This window comes from Mus pahari, chromosome 10 (assembly GCF_900095145.1).
Source record: "Mus pahari chromosome 10, PAHARI_EIJ_v1.1, whole genome shotgun sequence".
NCBI classification, from domain to species: domain Eukaryota; kingdom Metazoa; phylum Chordata; class Mammalia; order Rodentia; family Muridae; genus Mus; species Mus pahari.
Window position 1 is genome coordinate 84184060 of NC_034599.1, and position 13058 is coordinate 84197117.

At 49.9% G+C, this 13058-nt stretch overlaps 1 protein-coding gene across 5 annotated transcripts in view; it reads left to right on the forward strand.

Moving 5' to 3' along the window:
* The first annotated feature begins 856 nt into the window (after positions 1-856).
* The window catches only part of Adamts7 (ADAM metallopeptidase with thrombospondin type 1 motif 7), a 37314-nt gene continuing 25112 nt past the window's right edge, over positions 857-13058 (forward strand). For 3 of the 5 annotated variants that reach the window (XM_021206376.1, XM_021206377.1, XM_021206378.1), the window contains exons 1-4: positions 857-1192; positions 8867-9222; positions 10968-11133; positions 11801-11979. In XM_021206376.1, the coding sequence (XP_021062035.1) occupies positions 1123-1192; positions 8867-9222; positions 10968-11133; positions 11801-11979 (771 nt within the window). In that variant the 5' untranslated portion in view covers positions 857-1122. The remainder of the gene's footprint in view (positions 1193-8866; positions 9223-10967; positions 11134-11800; positions 11980-13058) is intronic. The other 2 variants (XM_029543385.1, XM_029543384.1) reach the window with 1 other exon arrangement.

Here is a 13058-nt window from a genome sequence, read left to right on the forward strand (position 1 = left end):
ACTGCTAATGAGCCGTATGGGTCCCTGTGTACCTTGGTGGGCGGCACAAAGAGTGGCCTAGGGGAGAAGAAGGACTGTACAAGTACATCACTGTCAGGGTAGAACCAGGCTCAGTGAAGGTGTGTGTGTGTGTGTGTGTGTGTGTGTGTGTGTGTGTGTGTGCTCCTGGAAGTATAGGCTAAAGGAATGTGGATTAGGGTCACCAAGGACAGGTTTTTGGGAATATGAAGCAGGGTTGGGGGGCCTCAAGGTTACCAGGGTCCCTTCTGAAAGTCTTTGTAGCCACTGGCTTGGCTTGTAGCTGTTGGCAGAACGCTGTGCCGATTTCAGGGAAAAAGACATCGGAAATCATCTGGAGACAAAGAATCAGCGAACTGCTGGCCCAGTCTAGAAGGGCCCAGACCTTTCTCCTAGGTTAACTTTGGACACAAATCTAGAAGCCCCCGGATCTTGCCTCTTTGCTGTGCCATCTCGGTTCCTTGGGGGTTTCCAGGTTTCCTTCTCTGAAGGGTAGGCATTCTTTGCCTGGGACGCGTACCCAAGAATGTCTCCTGAAGCATAGATTAGTGACAAGAAACTGCAGGACTCCAGATTTTTTTGGGGTGGGGAGTGGGGGGTTTCCTCGGAGGATACAGACGGCCTAGGCGCGCTTCACCGCCAGGGGGACGTCTGTAGCCCTGCAGGCGGTCCGGAGCTTGAGTTGGTAGGGTGGGGACCGTGCTCCGCAAGAGGTGGCCCGCCCGCAGGGCTCTGAGGCCTGGCGGGGGCGGGGCGAGGCCGGTGGGGGCGGAGGCAGGAGCCCGCCGGGCGGGGCGGGGGTGGGCGCCCTGCTCCCCCTCCCGCCCTCCCTCCTTCCTTTTCTTTCTTTCTTTCTTTCTTTTTTTTTTTTCCCTGGGCTTCTCGCTCTCTTTCTTTGCCTCGGCAGCTGGCTGAGGGGGCGGGCCTTGCAGTCTTTGTTGCCGGAGGAGCGAGTGCAGCTGCCCGGCGGCTAGAGTCAGGACCCGGACCTTGGGAAGAGTTTAAAGCCAGGCATGTCCTGAGTCGGACCCAGGCCCGGCTGGGACGCAACGGCGTAGACGAAGGCGTGCACAGGGGTCGTCCTGCGGCCACTCCGTCCGGGCCATGCACGGAGGTCCGACTCTCCTCCTGATCCTGTGCGCTCTGGCGCCCCACGTCCTCGGACCTGCATCAGGTGGGTGGCTGAACCTCTGGGACCCGCCTGACCCTGCCGCCCTTTCTGCAATCCCAGCCGCTTCTCTGTGCACCCCGCGCAGGACCCGCTTACCCTGAGATTAGGGATCAGCCGGGGTCGTGTTGGCAGCTGAGAGAAGCTGCACCCACCGGGAACCATCCTTCAGTTGTCCACTCAGCTGGCATCCGGGACTTGCCACTGGAGTGAGCTTGCACTCTTCGGGCTTCCTTGCCGCGCGTGTTGCACTGAGTGCATCTCTTCGGGGAGAGCGCTCCTCCGAGTGGGCTGGACGATTCGCGCGAGACGGCTTCTTACACTCTCCTTCGGGGTGACTCTCCTGGAAAGCAAACTAGCCAGGACGCTGTTGGGGACCGCGCCAGGTCGCAGGTCTACCCTACCGGGGTCTGCCGCCGCTCCTCCCAGCTTGGCGGACGCGGGGGTCCGGGTCCCCATCGCCTTTGCATTTCCTGCCTCCCCTTCCCCCAAGTGTTCAAGGGAGGGGAATGGGGGAGCCGAAGCTTCTTCCTCCGCCCTGGGTTAACTCTCCCAACCCCGCCCGGTCGGCCGGCCTCCGATGAGCCTCTGGCCAGCATCCAGGCTCTTGTTTGGCGGCGACCTGCGTTGCAGCGCGCTTCTGGAGAGTCCGGAGCAGCCGGCCTGGGACTGTGAGAGTCAGGGATGTGGGAGACCCCAGAGACTGTGTTTAGGAAACTCCAGGCCAAATGGGGGCTGGTTATGTATCTGCAGGTGAGGGATTCAAGGGTATGACAGGGGTGAAGGGACTGGAGCGATGGATGAACTCCTGAGTGAGTTGGACCAATGTGCACGGGGGCAGGGGTGACCTCAAGGAAAATCTGCCCTGGGTGGATTAGGTCACTTGCCTTCCTGGTGAAGATACTGTAGCTATGGGCCTGTATGCCACGAACATTTAAAGCACTGAGGGGTGTGGCTGAGAACAGCATTTTGGGATCACTCTAACAGTAACATTCAAGAAGGCTGGGTGTGTGCCTGTGTGAGTACCTGCTGGGACCCAGCCTTAGACATTCTTATTTCTCATCATCTGTTATCAGAACGGCAAGGCAGCTAATAGGTATAAAAAGTTCTTCTATGGGCATGGAAGCAGGTTAAAAGGCTAGCGTGAACTGTCAGAGAGGGCAGTGGAAAGAGAGCGGAAACATCCCTTGCTCCTGGGCCCTTGGAAGGTGTGTGTGGTCAGGAGTGGTCCACCTTCTAGAATTTTTAAGAGGTCCGAAATACTGAAGATCAGTTGCTTATTACTGGGTAGTAACTGCCAAGTAGTGGCCATTATCTTTATTACTCTGTTAGACAGACACCATAGGATTTCTTGTCTTTAATGAGTCCTGCTATTTGGATTTGTTGCTGGGGTGCCAGCAGGCCAGTCACCCTCTCTTCATTATAGGCTCTGCTGCCCACCAGGGTAGAGGGTGTGTCTCTGGAATCCCTCTAGATATGGAGTATGGGCCCCCCATGTTTCTGGTCTCAGGATTTCTGACTCTGAGGCTGTGGACCTCTTTTTTTTTTTTTTTTTCCTTCCCCCTGAGCGTGGGCTCTTGCTACTGAATGGAGCATCAAAGAGCACTTTCTTGTTTCAGGTTTTAGGAGAATTCGGACTAATTTTTTTTTTTTTTTCTCAAGGTCTCCTGGGTTGTCCAGCTGGTTATGACGCCCCCCCCCCCCACTCCTGTTGTATTTTCCTCTGCATTGCTCTGTGAGCCCCGAGTCTATGTACTTCTGCAGGTCGTTTGAAGGGCTGGATTGTCAGTTAGGCTCTTGAGAGTGAGGTGAGGGTTAGTACAATGTTGGCATTTCTCTGGCAGAAGTTCTGAAGTGAGAGTTGTCACCTAGGGTGGGGGGTGATACACAGAGTCTTTATCACAGCAGTGTGTGTTATGTGGCAGGTACCGAGTCATATCAAGGCAGACCTGACCTGGCAGAACACTTTGCCATGAGCCACTGGCACCCTCCTGGGTGGTGCCAGCTGCTATTCCAAGGCAATTGCAGCTCTGATGCTCTGTTCCTGTGTAGGTCCCCACTTGTGAATGTATTTGAACCTGCAATTATCCTTTATTGACACTGGGTGCTGATGGTTTCAGCCACCAAGGTCTTTTGGTAGGCATGGTACCAGGGTCTTCTGGTAGGCATGGTAACAGAGTCTTTTGGTAGACTGAAAATTACTCATCTTTTAATTCTCTGTACTTATCTTTTGACATGGTTTAAGGCTGAGGAGATGACTCGGCTCCTACGGTGCACGCTGAGCAAGTCTGAGGGCCTGACATTTACCATGGGCTGTCTCTGATGAAGGTCTCTTCGTCCCAGTCCATTCCAGTCTACGCAAGGCGGCGTCTCCTTCCTTTGCTTGGACTTTCTCTATACTGTGCCAGGGTGAGAGGCTGTGAATGCCTTGTGCCAGCCTCTCTCTTGGATGGGGGTGGGGTAGTGTCGTTTGCATGTCCCTGGACTCTGGAACACCAAATGCTCCCAAACAGAGAGTATCCAGGGCATATGCCAGGTGTCGTGAACCCAGCATTTCATAACAGAAATAAGCAAACAAGGCTGGTGGAAAGACAGATTTGCTTAGAAACAATGGGCTCTTGGCCTGTTTATTGCTTTTTCCACCTTGGTTAGAGATGAAGTTCTTCAGTGAGTGAAAGGAAATACATGCACGATACTGAACAGGCAACCTGTCTATACTCAGCCTCAGTGTTGGCCACAGTAGTAAGTAGTGGGGACAGAGACAGATGGGGAGCACAGGTTTCAAAGTAGGACTCACTGCTTCTCTCCAGCCCACTTTGACAAGGGATTTAGGTCTGATGTGTGTAGATACCAAGACTTCAAAGAAGGCTTGGAATGGAAATGTTGTATGTGTGGAGGGGGTAAAGATCATATAATTTTTAAACAGTAATTGACTAATTTTTTTTTCAATATATGTGCCAATAAATAGAACAGGCCTGCAGTCTGTGGTCATGGGGTAGTAGTCTCAAATACTCTTATTAGGATGTCAGGGCAGCAAGCATGCTAGTCTTTGAAAGGACCCAGTTAGAACCCCTGGGAAGGTATGATCACACAGCCTATATATCATGGGACCCTAGAACCTCAAACCTACAGAAGAGCAGTCTGTGGGCTAGGTCTTATGTGCCTGTAGCTTTTCAAAGCTCTGTAGGTACCACTGAAGGTCAGTCAGTCAAGTTCACTCCCAGTGGGAGATTTTTATCCTTCCTCACAGTCTAGTTCCCTGAGGCTTTTGCTATTTAAAAAAAAAAAAAAAAAAAAAAAAGAAAAAGCTTCCTCATCCTCCTTGAGATGCTGATTCAGTGAGTCTGGGATGGGGCCTGGGAATTTGTTTTTAAGAAATTCTTGTCCAGGAAGTCTGGGAACTCTCTTTGCACTTCCCACCCCCTGAAGTTCATTGATTGGAAAGACTTGCTCAGAGCCACACAGCGTTTCTTCCCAGCTCATCCCGTGACTCTCAGAGAGGTCAGGGCAGCCGTGGGCAGAGAGCCATGTCTTGAGTAGGGGTGCCCCATTGGCATGCGAGTGGCACCCTGCATGAGTTTTGGCAGCAGGTGGAGAGAGGGCTTGGTTCTGTAACATGGCCACAGTCGAGCCTCTGAGTAGGCTTAGCCCCCCAACTTGGCAGGCGGCAGCAAAGAGCTCAGGCTATGTCTGCAGGATACTTGGACCAGAACATTTCTCTGCGCCTGAGGGGTCAGGTATCTGGCTGAAAACCTCAGTGAATCAGAGCAGCAAGTTTCCTGGCTGTGCCTGGAGTCTAGGAACTGTGGAGAGGGAAAGGACTAGGGGACAGCGGAAGAGCAGGGGGCTCCCAGCACCAATATAGGTAGGTGTGCAGAAAAAAGAAATGTTTTTGAGAGTCCTGAATAACTCAGTTTGCACTGATGCTCTGTATGCTGCTAAGAATGACCTTGGATCTCTGATTCTCATTTCTCCCTTCCCGGATGCTGGGATTACAGGTGTTTGCCATCAGTTTTGCAAAGCTGGCGATCACACTCAGGCTCACCCACTTGTACGCATGCTAGCCATCACTCTACCGTCAGAACCGTATCCCTGAGATTCCTTCTGAAGGCTAGCTATGGACTTCTAGGAAACTTGTCTAGTCAAATTTCATCATGTCGATGGTGAGAAAGGACAGATGTCTGAGAGTATAGATGACTGTTACTGAAGAGAAGCCATTGGGAGACAGGGTCAGGCCTTCATTCCCTCACTCTCAGTGTGTGGCTTTAGCTCACCCTACCTCTCTGGGCCCTCATTTACTCTCTTACCTGGAAGGCAGTCTGGTATACCTTATTCTTGGTGCCCTAACCTAGAGTCTTCAGCCTGAGGGAACCGTAAATCCCAGGAAGCAATGAACCAGGATTGGAAAATATTACACGTACAACTTTTACAGCCTCAAGTGATATTTAGCATTTTTCTTTAATTATAGATAAGATTAATACACTTAATTTATGAGACATGTATATTTAATTAGGAACATTATCAGCGAATCCCAACATTAACACGTATGTGTGGAGGCCAGAGGACAACATTGGGTATCATCTTTCACTTTCATTGAGACCAGTGCTTATCACTTGACCGGAGCTAGCCATTTTTGCTGGACTGGCTGGCCACAGAGTCCCAGGGATCCTCAGCCTCCACCTCCCTAGTGCTCGGATTACCTAGTGTGCATCACCTGGCCTGGATGTTTATGTGGTTCTGGGGACTGAACTCCCGCATATATATATATATATATATATATATATATATATATATATATATATATATATTTGATCTTCCTTGTATCTTAGACATTTACAAATAGTTTTCTAAAAAGGAATGCGTGGAAAACAAACAAAGAAAGAAACAAACACCATGAAGAATGTTTTTCCTTGCTGGGAAATCTAAGCGTGATGGAGAGAGTGATTTCCAAACCCTAAGGGCTTAAGCTGAGGTCTTCAGACTTTCTCTAGCTCATGAGCTCTTGCCTCACAAGGACTCTTTCAAAGGAAGAAGTCAAGGGTGCTCCACTGAGAGAGGGGTAGAGAGACGCCAGAGGGCCCCATCTAGATGGTCCTCCTCCCTAACCCAGAAGGGCAACAGATATGTGTATATCCCACAGGCATCTGAGGACACACCCCACCAGGCTAGTAACAATCCCAATAATGTCTGCTGAGTCTAGTGGGCCAGGCACTGCTGTGTGTCTGTGGCTTAGTGTGATCAGTCCCCAGAAGAGCCCCTGAAATGTACGTTCCGCGCTGTTATTCCATTCTACACATTCATTCAACAAACATTTCCTGAAAGACAACTGTGTTCTAAACGCTTCTAGCACTTAAATCCTTCAACAAACAATATGAAGATTTTTACCTTCCTAGAAGTGACATTGGGAGGAGAGAGGAAACAAAGGGACACCTAACAAAAATGTTAAGTGACAGGGTGTGTCATTGCTGTGGGGGGAAATAAAGCAGGGAAGGGGGACAGGGAAAGCCAGTGAGTCATAATATTAAAATAAAACGGCCAAGAGAGGCCTCACAGAGAGATGTTTGAGCATGGGCTTTAAGGAGAATATCATGCGTGAACCATGTTAGAAACAGACACAATGCAAGAGGTTACATCAAATTTATTGGCTGTAATTCACTGAGTATTCTTTACTTAAATCACTTGGTACTCATAGTTTCTCTCTCTCTCTCTCTCTCCTCTCTCTCTCTCTCTCTCTCTCTCTCGTGGATGCATACTTGGCAGTGTATTTGTGTACACATTTCTGTGTATTCATGCATGTGGAGGTCATACGTAGATATTGTCTTTCCTCAGTTGCTCTCTACCTTAACTTTCGAGGAAGTTTTTTTTTTTTTTTCACTGAATGTGAAGGTTGTTGATTCACCTAGTCAGACCAATGACCTTCAGAGACCTGCCTATCCTCATATTCCTTTCCTCAGAGTTAGGGTTACAGGTAAGTACCACTGCGCCCAGCCTCCTTCTGGGCATCCAGACCCTTGTTCTGGGGATTCATACATATGTGTAGTGGTCCTCTTACCAACTGAGCCTTCTCTCCAGCCCTCAGTAAACAGATATTTTCTTCTTATTTTTTGAAGTGTGTGTGTATGTGTGTGTGTATGTGTGTGTGTGTGTGTGTGTGTGTGTGTGTAGCAGATATGTACATGTGCAGAAGTTGGAGAGGACAACCTTGGCTGTCATCTTTAGAACTTCTATGAGATAGTCTCAATGATTTGGTTAGAAGACTGGCTTGACAGGAAGCCTATGGATTTTCCTGCCTTCCTGCCCCAGTTCAATGTTTACAAATAAAGGCCACCACACCTGGTTTTTTAAACCATGATTGTGGGGATCGAACTCCGGTCCTTGTGCTTGCATAGTAAGCACTTTACCCACTGAGCCATCCATCCTAGCCCCTAGTCTCATCTTAATTACTACTATTAACTCTCGCTGGCACATTATCCTTCACACTGTTCTGTATAAGTGTTAACAGAATGGGTTAAGGTTTCATGAACTGCAAGCCACAGAGCTTAGAGCTAGCAAATGCGGGTCCAGGTGGCAGCAGTTTTGAGTGTCAGTTGTAAGTGGGCCATATGTCCCTGACAGAAATAACTGCTTGAACTGAATCCCCAGGACAGATGAAGGTCCCTCACTGTGGCAACTTTCCTGGACAAGGCTTGTGATGGTGGGTCAGTGTGCCTGCCATGTTCAATCTTGGGGCTCCTTTAAAGTACAAATTGAGAAGGTTCCATCTGGTGTGACAAGCTCCCACATCTGGTGTTTCTGGTATTATTTTGATGTATTCACATCAAAATGGCACAAATAAGTTAAGTCAGTTCTCAGCTAGTCCTCGAAATGCTGGCAATAGCATTTGTTCACTTGCATGGGCAGGAGTAGGGTCTACCTTGATGCTTGTACTCAGAATGGTGTGACTCTTGGTGAAGACAGTTACCAGAAACTGAGGACCAGGTTTGGCTTGAAAGCTGCTGTTCTGACATCATACCTCAGAGCAGTGGCAAAGGAAGATGGTGGAAGATAGAGGGAAGGTTGTTCAGGCGCAGGGAACAATACTGCAAAACCTGAGGTGGGGACACATCTGGCTTGCTGAGGAACATCTCCAGGCTGGAAGGTCCAGCAGAGGGAAGTTGGAGATGAGACTGGAGAGGCCTCTTTGCCTACGGCCTCGTGTGCCACTGCTAGAATATTGCGCTGCACTCTAAGTGGGATGGGGGTAGCCGCAGTGTCACGAGCACAGTTAAGATCATGGCTCCTTCTGGTTGCTATGTTGAAACCGAGTTGATGAAGGACTCCAGAGGTGTAAGCCTGGAGATAGATGGGTTAAGGAGTTACTGTAGGAGTTCAGAGGGAGAAACTGAGGCATGGAATAATGAGACAGCCAAGCTGGTTAAAAAGCACGGGGAAAAGTTTGGTTTGGTTTTTCTGATCTGGGGTATTGTTATGTAGTGGGGGATGCCCTCCTACTTGATATAAGGTCTCTGTCTCTGAAAACTCCTGAGTGCTGGGATTACAAGCTTTCTTCACCATGCTTAGCCATGATAGGAATTTGCATATAAGTATCCTGCCATCTCTTAGCGGTCCCTTCTCTAGTTCCTGGTGATCGGCTAGAACCCCGAGTCTGCCTTGGACCTGAATGTTACCTTCTCTCTGCAGGTCTTGTGACTGAAGGCCGGGCAGGTTTGGACATCGTGCACCCGGTACGAGTGGATGCTGGAGGCTCCTTCCTGTCGTATGAGCTGTGGCCACGGGTGCTGCGCAAGCGCGATGTGTCCGCTATGCAGGTTTCGTCTGCGTTCTACCAGCTGCAGTACCAAGGACGGGAGCTGCTTTTCAACTTGACCACCAACCCTTATCTGATGGCTCCCGGCTTTGTGAGTGAGATTCGACGTCACAGCAGTTTAGGCCGTGCGCACATCCAAACCAATGTCCCAACCTGCCATTTGCTTGGTGATGTCCAGGACCCAGAGCTGGAAGGAGGCTTTGCAGCCATCAGCGCCTGCGATGGTCTAGTGAGTTTTCTGGGATGCTGGTGGGGAGGGCTGGGGTTGGTGTAACATTGACTCTGTTTGATGGCCTTGCTCAGTATACCTTTCCTGTGTCACCTCTGTGTTCATAAAGGAGACAGAAATGACAGTGTAGACTTCCTTGTTCTGAAGGACAGAAAGCTTGAAGGTTTTCTGTGCGCCAGAATCCTTGTTTGCCTTGGGCAACTCACTCTGTAGACCAGTCTGTCCTTGAACTCAGAGATCCTCCCGCCTCTGCCTCCAAAGTGCTAGGATTCAAGGTGTGCGCCACTAATGGCCTGGCTTTATTTGTTTGTTTTGGGATCCAATTCTTGAAGTTCTGAAAAATGTCCTGGGTAGGAAGGAAGCTGCTACCCTAGAGACCCCCACATGGAACAGAGTTTGCAGAGGCTAAATAAGCAGTTGGCTCCTTTCCCCCTGGGTGCCAGTTATGAGTGATTCTCTGCAGACGGAACCCTTTGTCTTTTAGCCTTACAGTCCAACCTAGAGATACCAGAAACCCCTCTTCCTTCCTCTGCTAGCCTCTAAGAGTTTCTATTGCCCGTGGGATTCCACTACCCAAAGGCTACAGTGCCTCCAGTTTAGGTAGCATTCATTTGCTTTCTGCACCGTCAAGTGCCCAAGGGTGTATAGCAGGAATGGGGTTACATAAGCCATGACCATCTGCTGCTTCCAAACGACTCTCGACATCATGGCTCAGGTGGAATCTGTGAGACCAGCAACAAGCGGCTTGCACCCTGAGCTGGTCAGTGCCTAGGCCTGAGAGGCTCATCTGTGCAGTAATGTATTCTGGTTTAGGAGTCCGTGTCTGCTTCTTAGGTGCAGTTCCTCTCATTGAGCCTGCATGGCCACTGAGCAGAGGAGAGCTTTCCATTCTATAAATAGGAAACAGGTTCCTGCAGACCTTGCCTAAGATCACCATTCAGGGATGGAAGCTGATTCAAAGCCCGTTCTATAGTCCCTAAAGCTGGTGTTTTTAGTACTGTGGGTTTCTTAGCTTTGTGTGACCCAAGGGTTCTAATCGGTGCTAGTGGGCAAAGTCTAAAGAGGGTGACACCGTCTTCTCTATTGGAGTCTCCAGCTTGCTACGGAGCTGGTGGATTGCCTGAATGCATCTCATGACCTTCCATTCTCTGAACTCTATGCCAGACAGATGTGCCCAAAGCACTTCTGCCAGCTTCCCTTCTGTGGATTCGAGAAGCAGGATATCTTGGTGGTCATGGCAACTGGGTGGCTTGGGTGTGACAGAGCTGCTTTTGAAGTGATTCATTGCCTCAGGGAGACTGAAGAGGTTGACAAGAAGCAATGGCCAGCTGGGAGGGGGCATGGTGGCTAGAGAAGACTGGCATTGAAAGGAGATGCAAAACATCCTGGGGACATGGACGTGGGCCACCCAACTCAGGAGGGCCATCTGGGACCGTGTAAAATGTCATCTTTTCAGATTCCAATGCAGATCTCTTTCTCCCTCCTAATGGTGTGTGTCGGGCTGGGCCAAATCCTTGGAGACGTTTCAAGAGGCTTCTAGTAAAGGCTGGAGCTTTGATTTGAAGCCCTTGGCTGTGTAGAATGGCAAGGAAAGAATTAGCAACAGCCCAGAAGGAGGGAGTTGCCCTATCTGTCTATTGTGGGTCCAGATGGTGGAGGTGGGGCTCAACTGGGCAGGGCAGGGGTATGTGGAAAGGCAACCACGTGCCAACCCTCCACCAGTAACCCTGGTGAATTTTTCCCAGAGAGGTGTGTTCCAGCTCTCCAATGAGGACTATTTCATTGAGCCTCTGGATGGAGTTCCATCTCAGTCTGGACATGCCCAGCCCCATGTGGTGTACAAGCACCAAGGCTCTGGGAAGCAGGCCCAGCAGGGTGACTCAAGACCTTCAGGCACCTGTGGGATGCAAGGTATGTACCTCCCTGTGGAGTTGTGTCTGGGGACTACCTGGAGACTCGTGTCCTTTCTAGAAACCTCTCTGAACACCCTCATGTCCAGCTCCCTTAGACTGGAGCAGTGTTTCTCAAACTATGGATCAAGACCCTTGGGTAGGTTAAACGACCCTTTTACAGGGCTTGTATATGAGATATCCTGCATGTCTGACATTTATATTATGATTCATAACAGTAGTAAAAATTATAGTTATAAAGTAGCAACAAAATAATTTTATGGTTGGGGATCACCACACATGAGGAACTTTGTTAAAGGGTTGCAGCAGTAGGTAGGTTGAGAACCACTGGACTAGAGGGCCACAAACATTTAAACAGACATACCACCTTAGCCTTTGATGTTCCATTAACCTGTGGCATGGGCTTGATGCTTCCGTAGGTAGTACCATCTCCTATTGTAACTCATCTTCCTTGTCCACATTGATAATTCCTCTACTTTTTCTACATATTGCTTATGGTGTCTCTGACTCCGTCAATCATTCTGCCCATAGCCAGTTCCAGCAGGGATACTGGTGAGGAGCCTTCTGCCTCTCTCTCCTGCTTCTACTCCAGACTAACCAACCTGTGTTATTGGGGCCTTACAGCTCAGTACCTGGGGGACCTCACCCACTTCATCTCTGTCCTTCAGTGCCCCCAGATCTGGAGCAGCAACGAGAACATTGGGAACAGCAGCAGCAGAAGCGGAGGCAGCAGCGATCAGTCAGCAAAGAGAAGTGGGTGGAGACCCTGGTAGTGGCTGATTCCAAGATGGTGGAGTACCACGGGCAGCCGCAAGTGGAGAGCTATGTGCTGACGATCATGAACATGGTGAGTTTGCTACAGTTTTTACAGGGGTGGTCAGAGTGGCAGAGGAGGGGCCATTGCAATGGGACATAAAGGGTAATACGGATAGGTATACTGACAGACTGGCTTCCAGATGGTGAACCAAGCTCCAAGAATGAAGGACTCCAGGCTCCGAGTGTAGAGAGAAGCAGGGTCCTGGTACGATCCCTGGAAAGGTGATGATGTGTTATAGAACACAGTAGGGCTTCTTAGATATTGAATTGCACTGTGCATGCCCCTCCCTTGCCTCAGACCATACAGAGTGCTGAGCTACCCTGCTGGGAGGAGTGAGCGAAGGCTGGGGCCACCACAGCTCTGTGCCTGGCTGAGAGCACCTGGTCTGGTTGGTTCATATGCTCTGCCCTGAACAAACCCCTCCCTGCTTTATGTCAGGATCTGTGCTAAGCTGAGGGCAGGCACACCTAATTAGACTAGCCCTACCTGAGACATCTATAAGCCTTCCAGCTGGAAATACCTGCTCAGTTTTGGGGGTCTATTAGTTGGTGACCTTGAGCAGGTCTGTGGGCTGGGGTAGAAAGTGATACTTTGTGGGCTGGGCACATTGCTTTTGATTCCGTCTGACGCTTGAGATTGCAGAGGGTCTGGGAGGTATGGACTTAGCAAGTTGTCTTAGGGTTTTGTGGTTGTGAAGAGACACCACGATCACGGCAACTCTTGTGAGGGACAACATTTCACTGAGACTGGCTTACAGTTCAGGGATTCAGTCCCTTATTGTCGTGGTGGGAAGCATGGTGGCGTGCAGGCAGACACGGTGCTGAGAATTCTTCATCTGGATCGGAAGGCAGCAGGAAGAGACTGAGCCACTAGGTGTGGCTTGAGCATCTGAGACCTCAGTGCCCACCCCCAGTGACCACTTCCTGCACCAAGGCTACACCTTCTAATAGTGTCACTCTCTATGGGACTATCGGGGCTTTTTTTTTTTTTTTTTTTTTTTTTTTTTATTGAAAGTACTACACAAGTCAAAGAGGCAAGGCAGAACCAGGCAAGGCAGTCTGGGTCTCCAAAGGTCCACCCAGTGGGGGACTGTGGCTGATCCATCCCTG